Here is a 14,543-nt window from a genome sequence, read left to right as displayed (position 1 = left end):
TCCCTCATGACCAATAGCCATTTCCCATTTCTACACCAAAATGTTTTTCAGCCCAGTAGTTAAGAAAGCAAGGGTGTGAGGGTTATTTCCCCCCAGAAAAAGGGAAGGCAGAGGGAATGAACTTTCCTGTGCAAGCTGACATCAAAGAACTGTTCCCTCTGCTGAGGCCTGAGCAGTGTGCTGTCAGAGCACAGACCTGCCCCAGGTGGCTGCCCCAGCCCCAGCTGTCCCCTGTACCTGGTTCCAGCATGTTCTCCGTCAGCGTCTGGCGGTTGAAGGGGTCGGTGGAGGAGTTGAGCAGGTGCCTCAGGATGATGGACCTGTCCATGATGGTTCCCGAGGGCAGCCGCACGGGGTCGGTCATCAGAGTGTCCATCAGGGGATCTGAGGGCACACGGCTCTCCTCAGCAAAGTCAGCAAACAGCTACAAACGTTATCTGCCCATCAACCCACAGTGCAAAACCAGTGCTCAGGGGCCCCAGGACACTGCTCAGTTATAGAAAATGGTTAAATGGACATAAATCTTCATAGCACTTTCCCTTTCTGACCTAAGCTTTCCCTGCTGTCACCCTATTTTCAGCTGGGGGGGTGCTCTTCTCAAGTACATGTTAGCAAAGCATGGCAAGGACTGGACACTACAATCCCAGGGAAATCTAAAAAACTCTTAGCTCTGTATTTACTTAACTACATCATTGAAATACAGCAAGATGCAAGGCTTCATAAACAATATATAGTTTCTATCAACATATGGAATCAAAGCAACAAACAAAATCCCTCTATCCTAGACAGGCAGAGTTTAGAAGACTCCACTTGCCTCTGAATTCATCCGGAGCATCGCTGTAATCAATCTCTGCACGGGCGTTCTTGGCAACAATTTCCTCCACTTTCTCTGCCAGCAGTTTGAATTTCTCTATTGCTATGGTAGACTTGATGCCAGCCTTCCTCATCTTGGAGATAACCTCCTCAAAGAGCTCTTTACTGTAGGACCTCTGCAGGCAAAGCATAAAAAGACAACTTTGCTGAGTCGTAGTGTCCTTACATGCCATAAAAATAGTAAAGACATTTAATGCATTTTTAAAATGGCAGAAGAAAGGATCAATGAAACCTCAACCTGACATCAAAGCAGATAGTATGTAGGTAGCATTCATCTAGCACCAAAATGTCAACATTGGGGTAGACTTACAATTTTTTTACCAGTCATCACCACTGTAGAACTATTAAGGACCAAAAAAAAAAGGGGCAACATCACCTAAAGAAAATGAGGAAGATGCTCAGAGAGGCTGACTATAACTATTAGAACTGTTTTGAGACAGAACATCTGTCTTGCCATTCTCCTGTCTGTATTCTTGCTCTCACAAGTCTTGGCTGAAAATACAGCATAAAATGAACTTCTTACCTTCTGTGATAATATGCAAGGCAGTACTGGGAAAGGAGTGATTCTTTCTCCTAATCCAAACAAGAACTAACAAAAAACCGACCCCACAATGTTGCAAAAATAGTAAGACAGCTCAGAGAGAGTGAATGCTGGAAATCTGCCACCCAGGGCAGCAGGACTATCCAGAGAGACCAAATGCAACTGAAGCAAGCATTACTTTCATGTGGAAAAGAAAGTTAGAGAAGGACTTTTGTAGCTGCCTGTGTTCTACAGAGACACCATTTTCTTTCAAGTTCACAATGTCATGTTTTGACATAATCCTTTTAATACAAAGTGTTATGTACTTTCCAGTGCAAGGTTGAATTATATGACAAAACAAAACACACAGATTTCTATTTCCCTTGGGATTTTTAAGGCATTGAACACAGCCCCAGTGCTTCCATCTGCAGCAGCAGTGCCACTCAGCAGGCAGGACACACAGCGCCCACCCAAAGCCTTCCTCGTGCTCCCAGAACAGAGCGATGGCAGCGTGCCCAGCCTCTAGAAATGTTTGCAGATTCCCTCTCCTGCGTGCTGGGATTTGCAAATGGGACATCTCTCAAAATGCTTTGGAGAGATCCCACCATGATCAAGCAACTTTTTGTTTGTTTTGTTTTCTCTCCCAATACCAGCAGCCATTAACCAACCGCACATTTCCTTGGTGGTTCTTTCCTGTCACTGCCAGTTTCCAAGAGACTGGTCACTCCCCCCACTCCTTTTTGATGAAGGGCCACTTTGTTAATTAAGCTTTTTTCCAGTTCTCACACCCGCAGGCTTCTTTCTTTTGAATCCCTACATCAGTCTGTGCATTTGCTGTGGCTGCCATGGATGCATGATGGAAAACAGTCTCATATACACTGAACAGCATAAAAATATTCATTATACACATGCAAACACATAAGGTCTGTTTCAGATGTGTTACTAGTATTATGTAGAATTATCAGAACTTTAATAACTACAGAAAAACAATCCTGAGCTACCCCAATACTGCTGCTTCACAGACATGCAAACAGCTTCACATGCTGTAAGCCAGCTTCCACTAGAATCTCGAGTAGCTGCTGTCTCAAGAACATTTCTTGCCCTCTATACTTTGAAAAGTTTGTATTATAAGACATGGGCATGGGCAGAAGTGACTCAGTAGTTTGACAACTTTACAAGGACACAGAGCTGCAATAGCTTATCTTGCTCCCAGTATTACCATGAGTTCAAAGGTGCTGTTAATTGTCTCATACATGCTGTGCTTTGTCAGTTTATTACAGAGCCATTTAATAAAGTGATTTCAGAGGGAATACAATTTGGAAACTGTTAACTAGTGAATGAACTTGCATTTGTTGAGGGAGGCACCTGGTCCCAGCTCTGCCTTTCAATGAGGAAAGGGGAGGGAGTCAAAACTCTGCCTCAGTTCTCCCACTTGCAAAGGGACAAAATATTTCTGCTAATTTACAATGAGGCTGTAGGCAATAAGCACATCACACTCAGGAAGTTTCCTATGCTTGTGAAGTGCCATGGATATTTATATATGTTTACAGGTTTGCAAAGCACTGGGAACACCCATCTACAAAGAGCAGACAGAATATGAACAGAGATGATCTGCTGAAAGAAAACAAACTGCAGGGATGTAAGACAAACTGTGGGGCAGCACACAAGCAAGATGAAACGCTTCTAGAATGTTCTGCAAAGTCCTGTTTGTCCACAGAGCTTTTGCCCTTCTCCTCCATCCTTCTGGGGCTCACCTGATCATCAGCAATTGCCTTAGCAAAGCGAGCACAATCCAGCTGCAGATAAATGTCAGTCAGTTGGTCCAACAGCTTCTTTGGTTCAAACCCGTATTTCTCTGGGTTTTCAACTTTCAGGTCACGGCACTTGGGGCCACACAGTTGCTGTAAGTTAAAGTTCAACATAGCAGCCAGTCGTGGTCCAAGTTCCTGTGAAAGTGAAGTAAAGCACAGATCACAGTGTGAGGGCAGTGATAAAGAAGGTTATCTCCAGAGTTGCACACAGCAAGATCAGGAATTATTAACTAATAAAATTTTCATTTGGTAGGCTTGCAGGAAGTGCCTGTTCTTTATGCATGTTTGCCATTTAAAAAATGTCATGCAAACAGTTTCTGTCTGGAAGGATCACACCATCTCAGTGACTCAGGTAATGCTCTCAACATCAAATAACATCAACAGCAATTAGATTTTAATGAGCTGAAGAAAGGGGAGGAGAATGGAGACTAAGTGCTACCAAACATTCCCAGGTTATTATCCAGAGATGTTAGAGAAGCAGGGAACCAACTTCAATCTGAGCAGGACTTACAGGTCTGAGAAAAGGCTTTTGGACCTGCTTGGTAAGGATATGGAACATATCAACAGTTTCAGTTGCCAGGGCAAGATATGAACGGGACACGCGCTCATCCTGAGCCAGCTGCGACTGCCGGGCCTGCTGCTGGTCCTGCAAAACAAACACAGCGTGCTACAGGGCCATGGAACCTCCTGCACCTCCAGAACCTCACAGCACAGTCCAGACACTCATTCCAATAGAGATGTGGGACATCCTTTAGTCTAAGGCACAGCTGCTCACTTTTACTACCTAGTACTAATGTCTGCATCAATTTTCCAGAATTCTGCAACACTAGAGAATGAATGCAAACAGCATAACAAGCCCCTCTGGTTATTGAGTTTGTTTACATCCTCTAACTGCTCCTCACAGCTGCAGAACTGGGTTATGCTTCCCTTCCATCCAAATGCCAATACTTCAAAACCAGCTTGGGATCTGAGAGTCAAATGAAGCTCTCTCTAATTCCCTCTAATTTATGCACCATTATAAATAATAAACACTCCCCAGTGGAACAATCTGTAGATGATGTACCAGCTCATTTTGTAACTACAGTAATGGCTTTACCTTGCTGGTAGGCACAGACAGGAAGAAAGGCTTCCGAAGAGCAAACCAGAATATGTTTAACAAACAAGATTTTTATAGCTTTTCCTTTTGTACTTTTTTTAAATCAATAACCTTAAAATAGAAATACCTGACATTGGTGGGTCAACACACACAATTACTGTTTAATCAGGCCAAGCTCTGAGGTACAGGACTATAACTGTCTGCATCAAATCTACCAAGGACCAATGCATTAACAGAGTAAAAGCTTCTATTCCTTGAAGTCAATTCAACTGGCGAGCATCTTCCCAAACCTCCTTCAGGAAGGTTAAAGTCTCAGTTTCTCCACTTAGAATTAAGTGCACAGTAATTTGAAACTTCATACTATTTCTACTTCACACCACTCTCTTAGCCAGCCACAACATAACTAGGCAGAATGATGGTTTTCTGCAGAATGTCATCCAGAGTGACCATGGCCATACTGGCAGCAAGAAAAAGCATTGAGAACTGCTCCTCACAAGCAGCTCTTTGGTGCTGCCCCTTATAAAAAAGTTTTTTTAATGGTTTTGTATTGAAGAACTAAAAATAAGTAAAGGGCACTTTGAAAAACAGCTGTGTTCACCCTGGGCAGCAGGTCCCATTGCTCTTTATTCTTCATCTCCTCTTGCACTTCATGGATACGTTTGAGGGACTCCAGACTCTCATCCAGCAAGAAGGTTGTGTCATTTATCAGCATGTTGATGTAGCGAACAAACTGCTTCCCAGAGCTGAAAGCAGGGAAACACAGGTAGGTATCACAGCAGAGCAGGGGGCTGTGCACAGCTGCAAGCCCTGCAGCACTGCTGCACTGCACATTTCCAACAAGGATCCCATTCCCCAAGCCAAGCTGACTGTGGAGCCCAGAGCTCAGTTTAGAGACGCTCCAGTTGCACTGGAAGGGGCTGCCGTGTGAAATACAAGGGAAAGCAGCATCACCCAATGGCAGTGACTCCTCAGGCCCTGCCTGAGCAGCCTGCACGGCAGGAAGCTGCCTCACACCACCTCGTACTCACTTGAACTCTTCCATAAATGTACCATGGTGAGCTATGTTCTGCCAGAGGCTTTTGAAAATGGTGCTGATGTGGTAGCGGATTGTAAACTTGTCATAGAACTCGCTAGTGGCTCCGGTGTGTTCCACATCTGGAAAAGAGATCAGAGCCCAAAACCTTCCCACCAGGATTCACTGGCACACACCTCTCCCTACTGCCTCCAACGTGAGCTTCCAGCACCCAGGGAAACATTAAGGGATGAAATTCAATTCCTGTTCAGAAGTCTCCATCTTAATTCCCATTAGAAGAAGCAGCACTATCCATTTTCTAATCTAGACCCAACCTCATTTTGGAAGAAAAACTCCCAGAAACCAAAACATTCTGCTCTATTCAACTCTGCTCTTCATCCCACAGTCTAAAATCTCACTAAGAAAATTCTGGGTACCCTACAAAAATACTTGTTTTTGTTATGGGTGCAAAAACTCTTCTGAAACATCCAAATCTACAGGACTAGCAAAACTACAACGAGGAGTTTTAAAATCCCAATACTCCTTCAGAAGCAAAGCAAAGAAAAAGCTTTAATTTTGGAATCTAAAGACCAGAATAGCAATTGTCACATCAGTTCACACTGCTGGACTTGCCAGTGCACAACAGCTTGTGACAGGACTGGAATTCTCAGGGTTCCATCTAGTGCTACTTCCCCCAATTCCTGAGCATACAGCCTCATCTTCACAAGACTCAAGATCTATTGGGGGTTTTGGGGTTTTTTTTTTGGTTTGTTTGGGTTTTTTCAAACAGTTACAACAGCTAACAGAACCTTTGGGCTTAGAATACTATTGTGCACTCAGTGAGCTACAGACAAAGCACTTACCTGTGTAAAACTTCATCAAGGAGGGGACTAACAATTTAGTGGAGAGAGGGTGATTCTCAATCATTTCAAAGAACTTCTGTGTGCGGGGCTGCACAGCTGGATTTGTCATGAACATCACTTCCACCAGCTTGGCTACTAAATAAGGATTTCGGATGTAGTTCTGGTTGCACAGCATCACAACGAGGAACATCACTATGTCCTGAGTACAGGGCTCATACAGCACCTGAGGAGCATATCTGGAAACAGGAAAACTAAATTAAAAACCCCAACCCTCCTATTCTACTTCTAAGATATGGCTTTAAAAAATATTATTCTAGTGATGATTTAACATATCACAAGATCAAAAGGTCTCACCGAAAACCATAAAGAAAATTCCTGGGGAGAGAACCAAAAAATTTTCAACTTTCTTCCAAGACAAATCTAGTTTAGAAGGGACTGTGGAGCCATCTATGGATTATAGCTGCCATGCCATAACCTCATGGCTGCATTAACAACCAGAACATTAACTGCAGATTGTTAGAAAACTACTTTTGCCCCCTCCATTTATGCATGTGCCACCTGCTAAAGGGACAAGTGGCAGTACAAGTTTCCTTCGAAGTTAACTTTACTTACTGTACAATAAAAAATAAAAATTCAGCAACATCTTCCACGTAAAACTCTGGCAATGATGCAAATACTTTCGGAACCTCAGGAGTTAAAGGCAATTTTATGCTGTAAAACAGAAGAGACAACAAACAGGACAGTAAACCAGCAGGGTTAAGCAGAAAGTGTCACGTGCTCACTTATGGAATCCTTCCATGGGAGCCCTCTATAACAATCAGAGCCTGACTCTTCAGAGCTCCATGTCAGTACTTAAGGGTACCAAACATCCCTGAGGGGGCCCCCAAACTCAAATGAACATTAAACTCTGAATAACAGAAATATTCCATGCAAGGATGCATGTCACCAACCCGTAACAATGCAGACATTGTAAGTAAAACTAATTCTAGAGCTGCTCAATTCAGTGAGCAATCCAGCAGGATCTGACATATCTTTGATCCAACTTACACAGATAAACCTGACACTCACTTGGGATAGGCAGGGTCAAGAATGCGAAGCATCAGCTGAATCACCATGCCATAGAAATTCAGGCATCTCCTGAGGAAGTTTTCATCCAGCAAACCAGCATCTGCACAAGCCTTACACCTCACCAGTTTCTGCAGAACATGCACACAAAAATTAATCCAGGGCAAGACAGCATAAAGGAATGTGGAGCCTCTTCAAGATAATCAATATATCTGTGGGCAATAAACAGTGGTCTCTTCTTACAATACACTCTTATTTCAAGAAAATAGGGCCCCAACACAGCAAGTAAAATACCATTTAGCATTGCAGGGACAGATGTGCCTTTCACAAACTTTATCAGAACAATGAAAGAAGTAACAAATGTATCCAAGTGGGAAAATGTGTGATTAAAGCATTTTGGTGCTACAGCTCAAAAAAATTGAGCCAATTTCTTTGAGGAAGATCTAAGTAGAACAGACCTACAAAAAACAGAGCAACCAGCTTACTCATCTTTGCAGGAACTCTGTGTGAGATCAGTGACTTGAGAGTTCCTACTTGTGCATGGACTGTGCACCCACAGCTACTCCTGAACAAAGCCCAGTCCCTTTGCTTGGTCTCTTTCCAATTAAAATACACAGAATTTTCTTATTGGGGTTACTCTGAATCTCAAATTCACCACATAAGAGAGAAGTTGTACATAAACATTGGGACACAAAGTCAACACACACAGAAGGGTTTGGCTGAGAGCTGAATCACTTACAGACCTTGAGCTGTGTCTTGCACCGTTTCAGCATCTCTCGATGCCTGGTGGCCAGAGGAGAATCCTTCCACTGACTTTCATTGTTTTTCAAATCTTCAACAGTCCTGAAAAACCAGATGCAGGAACTGGTTATCATGACAGAGGGAAAATGTGCTGCCAGCACAAGGCATTTCACTGACTTATCTGCTAAAAGCCAATGAAATACAGAGAAGTGGGGAAAAAAAGCTGATCATTTTCAAAGAAGTTATCTATCATCATAGCAAGAGAAATAAGTTGCTTTTGTAAATGCAGACTGAACATCTGCACAGCCAGAACTCAGAGGCACCACATACACTAGCTCCAACACACATGAAAATTAAACCTTAACACAAGGAAAAGATGGTTCTGTTCATGAGACAGAGTTCACTCATCTTCTGGTACCAAAAAGGAAACTGGAAGACAAAATCAGCTAAGGAAGAAAGAGGTGCCCAGCACAAAGTCTTGTTAGAAACAAGAAAGTTGCAGGTCCACATCCTGTGTATCTTCCCCTTTTCTGCTATTGCAAATGATTTCTTTTGAGTATTGTTCCACACCTCTCATGCTCCACTCCCAGGAAAACCCAGGCTTGAAGGGGAGTTCAGTATGTGAACAGTCCATATTCTCCCTGTCTGCATAAGGACCAGAAGGCCAAGGGGGTTGATATTCCTCCCCTTAATTACCCATTTTTCGTGCTGCTCCACAGAAAAGAGAACTTAAATGTACATTACATACACCATTTGCATTTAAAAAAAATTCTATGTATTCACATATCTTAATCCTTTTCAGGAAGTGCAGCTGATTAGAACAAAACTCATACACTGAACTGCAGGAATACAGTCCCTTTTCATCCCTCCTCTAAACACAAATTCTCTTCCACATCAATCTCTGCCTACAGCAGACAAATATCCCATTTGTATGTGTAATTTCTTTACTAACAAGATCTAAAGATGTTTCCAGTGTTGCAAGCAGCTATGCAATTCATGGGAAAGGCTGAAGCCTGAGCTCCCATTGCTGTCAGGAAAGCCAAGAGCTCTTCCCTCTGCACCGTTGGATGGGGACTGCTGCATCAGCAACTCCTGTGAAACAATTCTAAATAAGGAAAAAGCAGCAATTCCTTTTTCCAGCCAACATATGGCTTTTTACAAGTAATCCACAGGCTGTTTATAGGAAAATACTTTTTCCTTTAACATATACTGACTCTTCCTGCTCTGCTCTCTGCTGCTTCCCAGGTTCTTGGCCTGCATATGCTTTAAAAATGAAATCATTTCAAATGCAGTCCAAAAATCCTGTAATGAACTCATGGCATTACTGCCAAGGAACATTTACCAAATTGCAGTGAGTGCAATTATAAACAATGGAAAATACTGATGATACAAAATCTGTTCTAATTTTAACAGAGTATTCTTCAAGGTTTAGCAACTGTAAAAGTGTATTTGAGTTTGTGCCAAGAGAAATGGAAAACAGGAGTACCTTCATGTTAACACCATAATGTATTTATCATTTTTAAAACAGTAAACCATATGCTGAATTACATGTAGAGAACAATATTAGGAGTTCACTGCTGAAGGCTTCTTTCCCCCTGTCCTGAGAGTATGACAAATTCTCCTGTCTCAGAAGTTGAGGGGAAAAAGCCAAATATCTTCTGGGATGTTCAAAACAGCTCAGGCACAACTCACAGTGTCTGGTTTCTGAAATCACAAGGCACCTGCACAGTGACCTGGTTATCAGCCCCAGAACCTGACACACACTCCTCCAGCTCTGCCAGAGAGCCCGAGGCACTGATGCCCACACCCTGCCAACCACACCACAGATTAGTTATAATCAACAGTGGTAAGAGTGTCATGAATCCTGAAATGTTCTGAAGAGAGTTATCTTTTAAATAGCATGGTCTCTCACCAACTTGAGCTGCCTCGTGTAACCAACACCCTCCATCTCACTGTTATCTGAATTTCTGATTCAAGCCACAGTCCCTCAATGCCCCAAAATGCCCAAGGGCCAAAAGCAGCAGAGAACCAGAAAGCCGAGGGGGTGTGCACTGAGCAGCAGTTTCACCTGGACTGTCACTGTAATTTCCTGCAGTTTATCAGATTCCTGCCCAGCCCAGTCCCACCTGTTGAGCTCCCTGATGGCGCGCAGCCGGCGGATGTAGCGGCGGCAGCTGGGCAGGATGGACAGGTGGTGGGCGTGCAGGGTGAGGAAGAAACATTCCGTGGGGAATTTCGGCTCAGAAAACAGAGACGGGTCCCTGTCTGAAAAACAACAGCAGTACAAGAGAACAAATTCAAAAATTAACTGCCTTGTCCAGGGTGAGACCTTGAATTCAACTTTCTTTAAAACGAGGAAAAGCAGACAGCATCAAGAAAAGGGATTTAGGAAAAGGGAATTCTTTGCTGGAATCAAGTACTTCCAGGTACCCCCATATCAGAAGGCACAGTAATGCTTAACATATCTCAGTATGAGTACTAACAAAGTTCAGCAATCCAGGCTGCAACCTCCTCCATTGTTGCTTTCACTCTTGTCTCATCTGTGGGAAGCTCGATTCGACACCTGGGATGGAATATGTACATGGGATCAACCGTTTCCAGCTTGATCTTCGTGCTCAGCTGCTGCAGCACCCAGAGGAAGTTGAGCATGAAGCCATCTGTGGACACCAAACGATCGTCTGTCTGTGGGGTGAGAAAGCAAAGGGCTGAGGAGGTGAGCTGAGAAGCACAGGGGGATGTACAATGCCAAAATCCCACCCCTGTGCTCTCACTGGAGCCGTATCTGTGCTGCTCCTTTTACAGGCACCACACAAGGCCCAGCACTTCACCAGCTGGGAAAGCAGAGTGCTAAACAGTCAATTGGAACGATGCCCTCAGAAATGGGGCAGGGCAAGTACAAAGCTTTGAACATGTACTGCAGAAGCCCTGTTAATGAAGTGACACCTCAGTTCTAAGACAGGAAATCAACTGTTAGAATAGGTAAAACAGATGAATTTCAGAAATAGAAAATGTATTGAAACAAAGAAGACAGGGCTTCTTGCCTGTGGTAGCAGGCACTCAAAATTCTTTTGTCCTCCATTCCAGACCACCACTGCATGAGCCATCTAGTGCTATTTGTGGCTGGATGAATCACAAGAAGAGCATTTCCCTTTATTTACCTGCATTTGGGCCTTTTTCATGTTGGCATTGACCACAGCTGCCATGTAGCTGAGAGCGGCCTCCCGGGTGTCCCCGTTCAGCAGGACACTGTGCAGGATCTTGAACAGCTCTTGCTGCAAATGCAAACAAACACCTCTCAGCACCACAGTCCTGCCTGCTGCCTGCCTGGATTTTTATGTTATACAAAATTCAGTAAAACTTCTGCTACAGTCTTATCACCACCTTTACATGCATATGTTAGTCATGACCAAAGAAGTAAATACAAGAGTAGTGCAACACACTACTAACACAGTACGTACTTGCTCAACCTTTAACATGATCTGTAACTCATGACTAACTGAGCTGATATTTTCTGAACTGGCATACAGCCTTAGAGAAATATTCCTAGCACTCTAATTTTTTCCCCAATTCATTTCAGCCATGTCCTGAAAGGTTTGTGGTTTAAGACAGAAGCTAAGTTTTTTAGATTATATGCTTCATCTATGTCAAGACCAAAAAAATCCACATATTATGCTTTTTTTTTTAAAGAATAAGAATACTTACCCTTGCTAATTCCAGGTAATGTTGCAAAGACTGGCTAACAACCCGGGTGTTCTCAAGAGTAATGGCAGGCCCTGAGAAGTACTTTTCAACTACTTTGTTCTGAAAGTAAGATGAATATTGGGAAACATATTGAAATGTAAGTAAAACACCCCTCACAACAAAAGAACCCCACCACATCAGCATCCTTCTGTGACACTTACATCATCTTCAGCAAAGACAGACAGACTGAAGAAGGCTCCAAGGTAGGAAAGTCTTTGCAGTTCTCTTCCTGCACCTGGGCTTAAAGATTTAGGCAACCACAAGGGCAAAGAGACAACCTAAAAATAGGAGAAACAGCAAGTTCTTCAAAGCTGCTGTGTCAGCCATCCTGCTTTGTCCCCTTCCAGTGTCTGCCACACAGCCTCCAACCTCCAACACTCAGTCATGCTGATGGCAAAATGGAACCATCTCCTCAGTATTCCAGCAATCCAAGCAACTCATGTTTGTCCCAGTCTTAATAAATTCTCAGGGTAAAGGATTCCCTCTACCAGCTTAATTTAAACTATTGTTTGTCATGAGAGGCTCCAGTAGCTCTTGCTTAGAGTTCTGGAGAGCATTATCAACAGGGACTGTACAACACCACCAAAATAAGTGAAATGGTTCTTTTAACTAGAAAAATCTCAAACTGGAGACACTCACCAAACTGCACATGGGGTGTGTTTTCCCAAACTTGATTTCACAAAGTTCACATAGTGCCTATAAAGAAATCCCAGTAAAAATTACTTTTTTGAGTAATTCTTAAGTAACCTGTGTGCAACAAACAAGCTTACTATGACAGACTGCTGAAAGAGCAGAAGCTTTCTCACTTGATCGGTGGAAAAGCTTCACAATCACAGTGAAGATGTCCAAAGAGAACTAAAGCACATCCTGCTCCCATTTCAGCTTTTACATCTGCTCCAAGTTGTCTCAAAAGAGCCAGCATGTCTCACAGGATAACAAATTATTGCACTTATTTCAAAGATTAGCTGGGCAAATTGTTGTTTGCTCAGAACATGACAATGCCTGTGCTGGACTCCTGACCTGCCCCATTAAAACCAGTAACAATAATAAATGGAGCAATTGTTTAATCCATACACCAAGGCCTTTGTCTTCTGAATCAGAGTGGAAAAACGTCAAATGAACACAGAAGCCAGGAACAAAGAATCCTATCCAAGATCTCCAGCTCACTTTCAACTGCAGCACAGAAAGAAGCGAGCAGCCACAACAGAGATTTCTGGAAACACAAAGATCCTGCTGGGTCCCACTTGTCCTGGGTTACATGTTCTCAGTCCTCAACTGCACTACAGTGAGCGACCACTATTCCATCCCTTTGTTGCACACTGTGCCAACTAGAGATAAGGAAAACACAGACTCATAGTCCTTCTCTCCAGCCAACAAACAAAAAAGCAGGAAAATACAAAACCAGAAAAAAGAAAAATTAATGTTTTTTGCCAAGTAACAGAGTTACTCAATCAGTTTGATTTGCAGCACCCTAGTCCAGCTGATTACCCTAAGTACAAATTAAACCTGAGATTTAACAGCCTTTTTTGGTGTCATACACTGAAGATCCTAAAAGGATCCGAAGGTGTTAAGTTGACAATGCTCAATTTACCAAGAATCCAACTTGCTCCTTGGTGGCCAAACACACTTTGCAAAAGACTGGTTTGTTTTGTCAATAAAAACAGTAGGAGGGAAGCAGACCTAGGACTAAAGTAGGAATTTTAAAAAGACTAAAAATAACCTCCTCAGCTTTTCAGCCAGGGAATATTAAGATATTTTTCTCAGTAGATAGATTCCAATTCAAATAATTTGGGGTTTAATGCAACCTATTTGAATTTCCTCACATATAAAAGTTGAGTCTAAGCATAGAGTGGTATGGATATTGGGTGTTATTCCCCAGACTTAAATTGAGACAAGTTTATTGGGATTTTATAACCTCCACAGTATTGTGCATGATGACATCCATATGTTTGATAATTTTATATAAAGCAATACACACAAACATTTGAGCAGTCCACTATCCAAGCAGTCTTCATTAAGCTTAAGACATTATTGGCCTCGCACTCTACTGAATTTTTCATGTTCCTTACACATCTCATGCCCCATTAATCTTCTGACAGAGTTTAATAGCAATCCACTAACCAAAAAGAATCCCCAAAATGTTGAAGTGTTATCTTGCTTAGAATCTGCATGTTATCAGTGAACATAAAGAAACTGCTTCTGGAAATGGACAGTCCTTACCATAAGGGGATATTTAAAATTGTCACTATCGAGGGAGCACTCTTTGGAAGCCACAGCCAGGCCTTGTAAGATGGGAATAAAGATCTGTAAAAACACAAGTAAATTACTTTACTCAAGAACAGGAAACAATCAAATTACTCTACTGCCATACAAAGCATGAAATGCCTGCTCATTCTTCAAATAGTGCAACTTACACAAAACAAAAACTGTTTGGTTTTTTTTAATTTGTATCAGTTAAGCCCAAAGGCTCCAGAGAGTATTCAAAGCTAAAACCCAACTTGTTTGCTGTAGTCTAAGCAATGGGGTGTTGCTCTATTGAGTTCCCTGCATCATCTCTGCAAGCAAGTTCCCTGTGTGCTGTAGACACAAATGAGAGCACAGGATCTGTACAGGTGTCCCACAGCCTGCTGCCCAAATGGGGAACAATTTATTTGTCTGTACACTGGGGGCAATAATACAGCTCTAATTCTGCATGATGTATAAGTGGGTAAAGATAATAAGCAGCAGTCAAGGGTTGTTAGGAAAGAGGAAGTGACTTGACAGGAACTTATTAATCAGAAGTAATTATACCCATTTAGTGAGTCCCAATCACACTGTTCTG

The 14,543-nt window shown here is 42.6% G+C and overlaps 1 protein-coding gene across 3 annotated transcripts in view; it reads right to left on the bottom strand.

The window, feature by feature from the left end:
• Positions 1-14,543, bottom strand: part of UBE4B (ubiquitination factor E4B) — a 32,989-nt gene that overhangs the window by 1,355 nt on the left and 17,091 nt on the right. For all 3 annotated transcript variants that reach the window (XM_064730507.1, XM_064730505.1, XM_064730506.1), the window contains 17 exons: positions 13,943-14,026; positions 12,362-12,418; positions 11,884-12,000; positions 11,684-11,782; positions 11,140-11,253; positions 10,465-10,663; positions 10,108-10,246; positions 7,984-8,083; positions 7,244-7,371; positions 6,788-6,886; positions 6,176-6,411; positions 5,329-5,455; positions 4,899-5,043; positions 3,716-3,850; positions 3,148-3,339; positions 815-989; positions 238-384 (listed from right to left, as the gene is read on the bottom strand). In XM_064730507.1, the coding sequence (XP_064586577.1) occupies positions 238-384; positions 815-989; positions 3,148-3,339; positions 3,716-3,850; positions 4,899-5,043; positions 5,329-5,455; positions 6,176-6,411; positions 6,788-6,886; positions 7,244-7,371; positions 7,984-8,083; positions 10,108-10,246; positions 10,465-10,663; positions 11,140-11,253; positions 11,684-11,782; positions 11,884-12,000; positions 12,362-12,418; positions 13,943-14,026 (2,293 nt within the window). The remainder of the gene's footprint in view (positions 1-237; positions 385-814; positions 990-3,147; positions 3,340-3,715; positions 3,851-4,898; positions 5,044-5,328; positions 5,456-6,175; positions 6,412-6,787; positions 6,887-7,243; positions 7,372-7,983; positions 8,084-10,107; positions 10,247-10,464; positions 10,664-11,139; positions 11,254-11,683; positions 11,783-11,883; positions 12,001-12,361; positions 12,419-13,942; positions 14,027-14,543) is intronic.

This window comes from Zonotrichia leucophrys, chromosome 21, assembly GCF_028769735.1.
Source record: "Zonotrichia leucophrys gambelii isolate GWCS_2022_RI chromosome 21, RI_Zleu_2.0, whole genome shotgun sequence".
Classification (NCBI taxonomy): domain Eukaryota; kingdom Metazoa; phylum Chordata; class Aves; order Passeriformes; family Passerellidae; genus Zonotrichia; species Zonotrichia leucophrys.
This window is presented reverse-complemented; position numbering and strand designations above follow the sequence as displayed.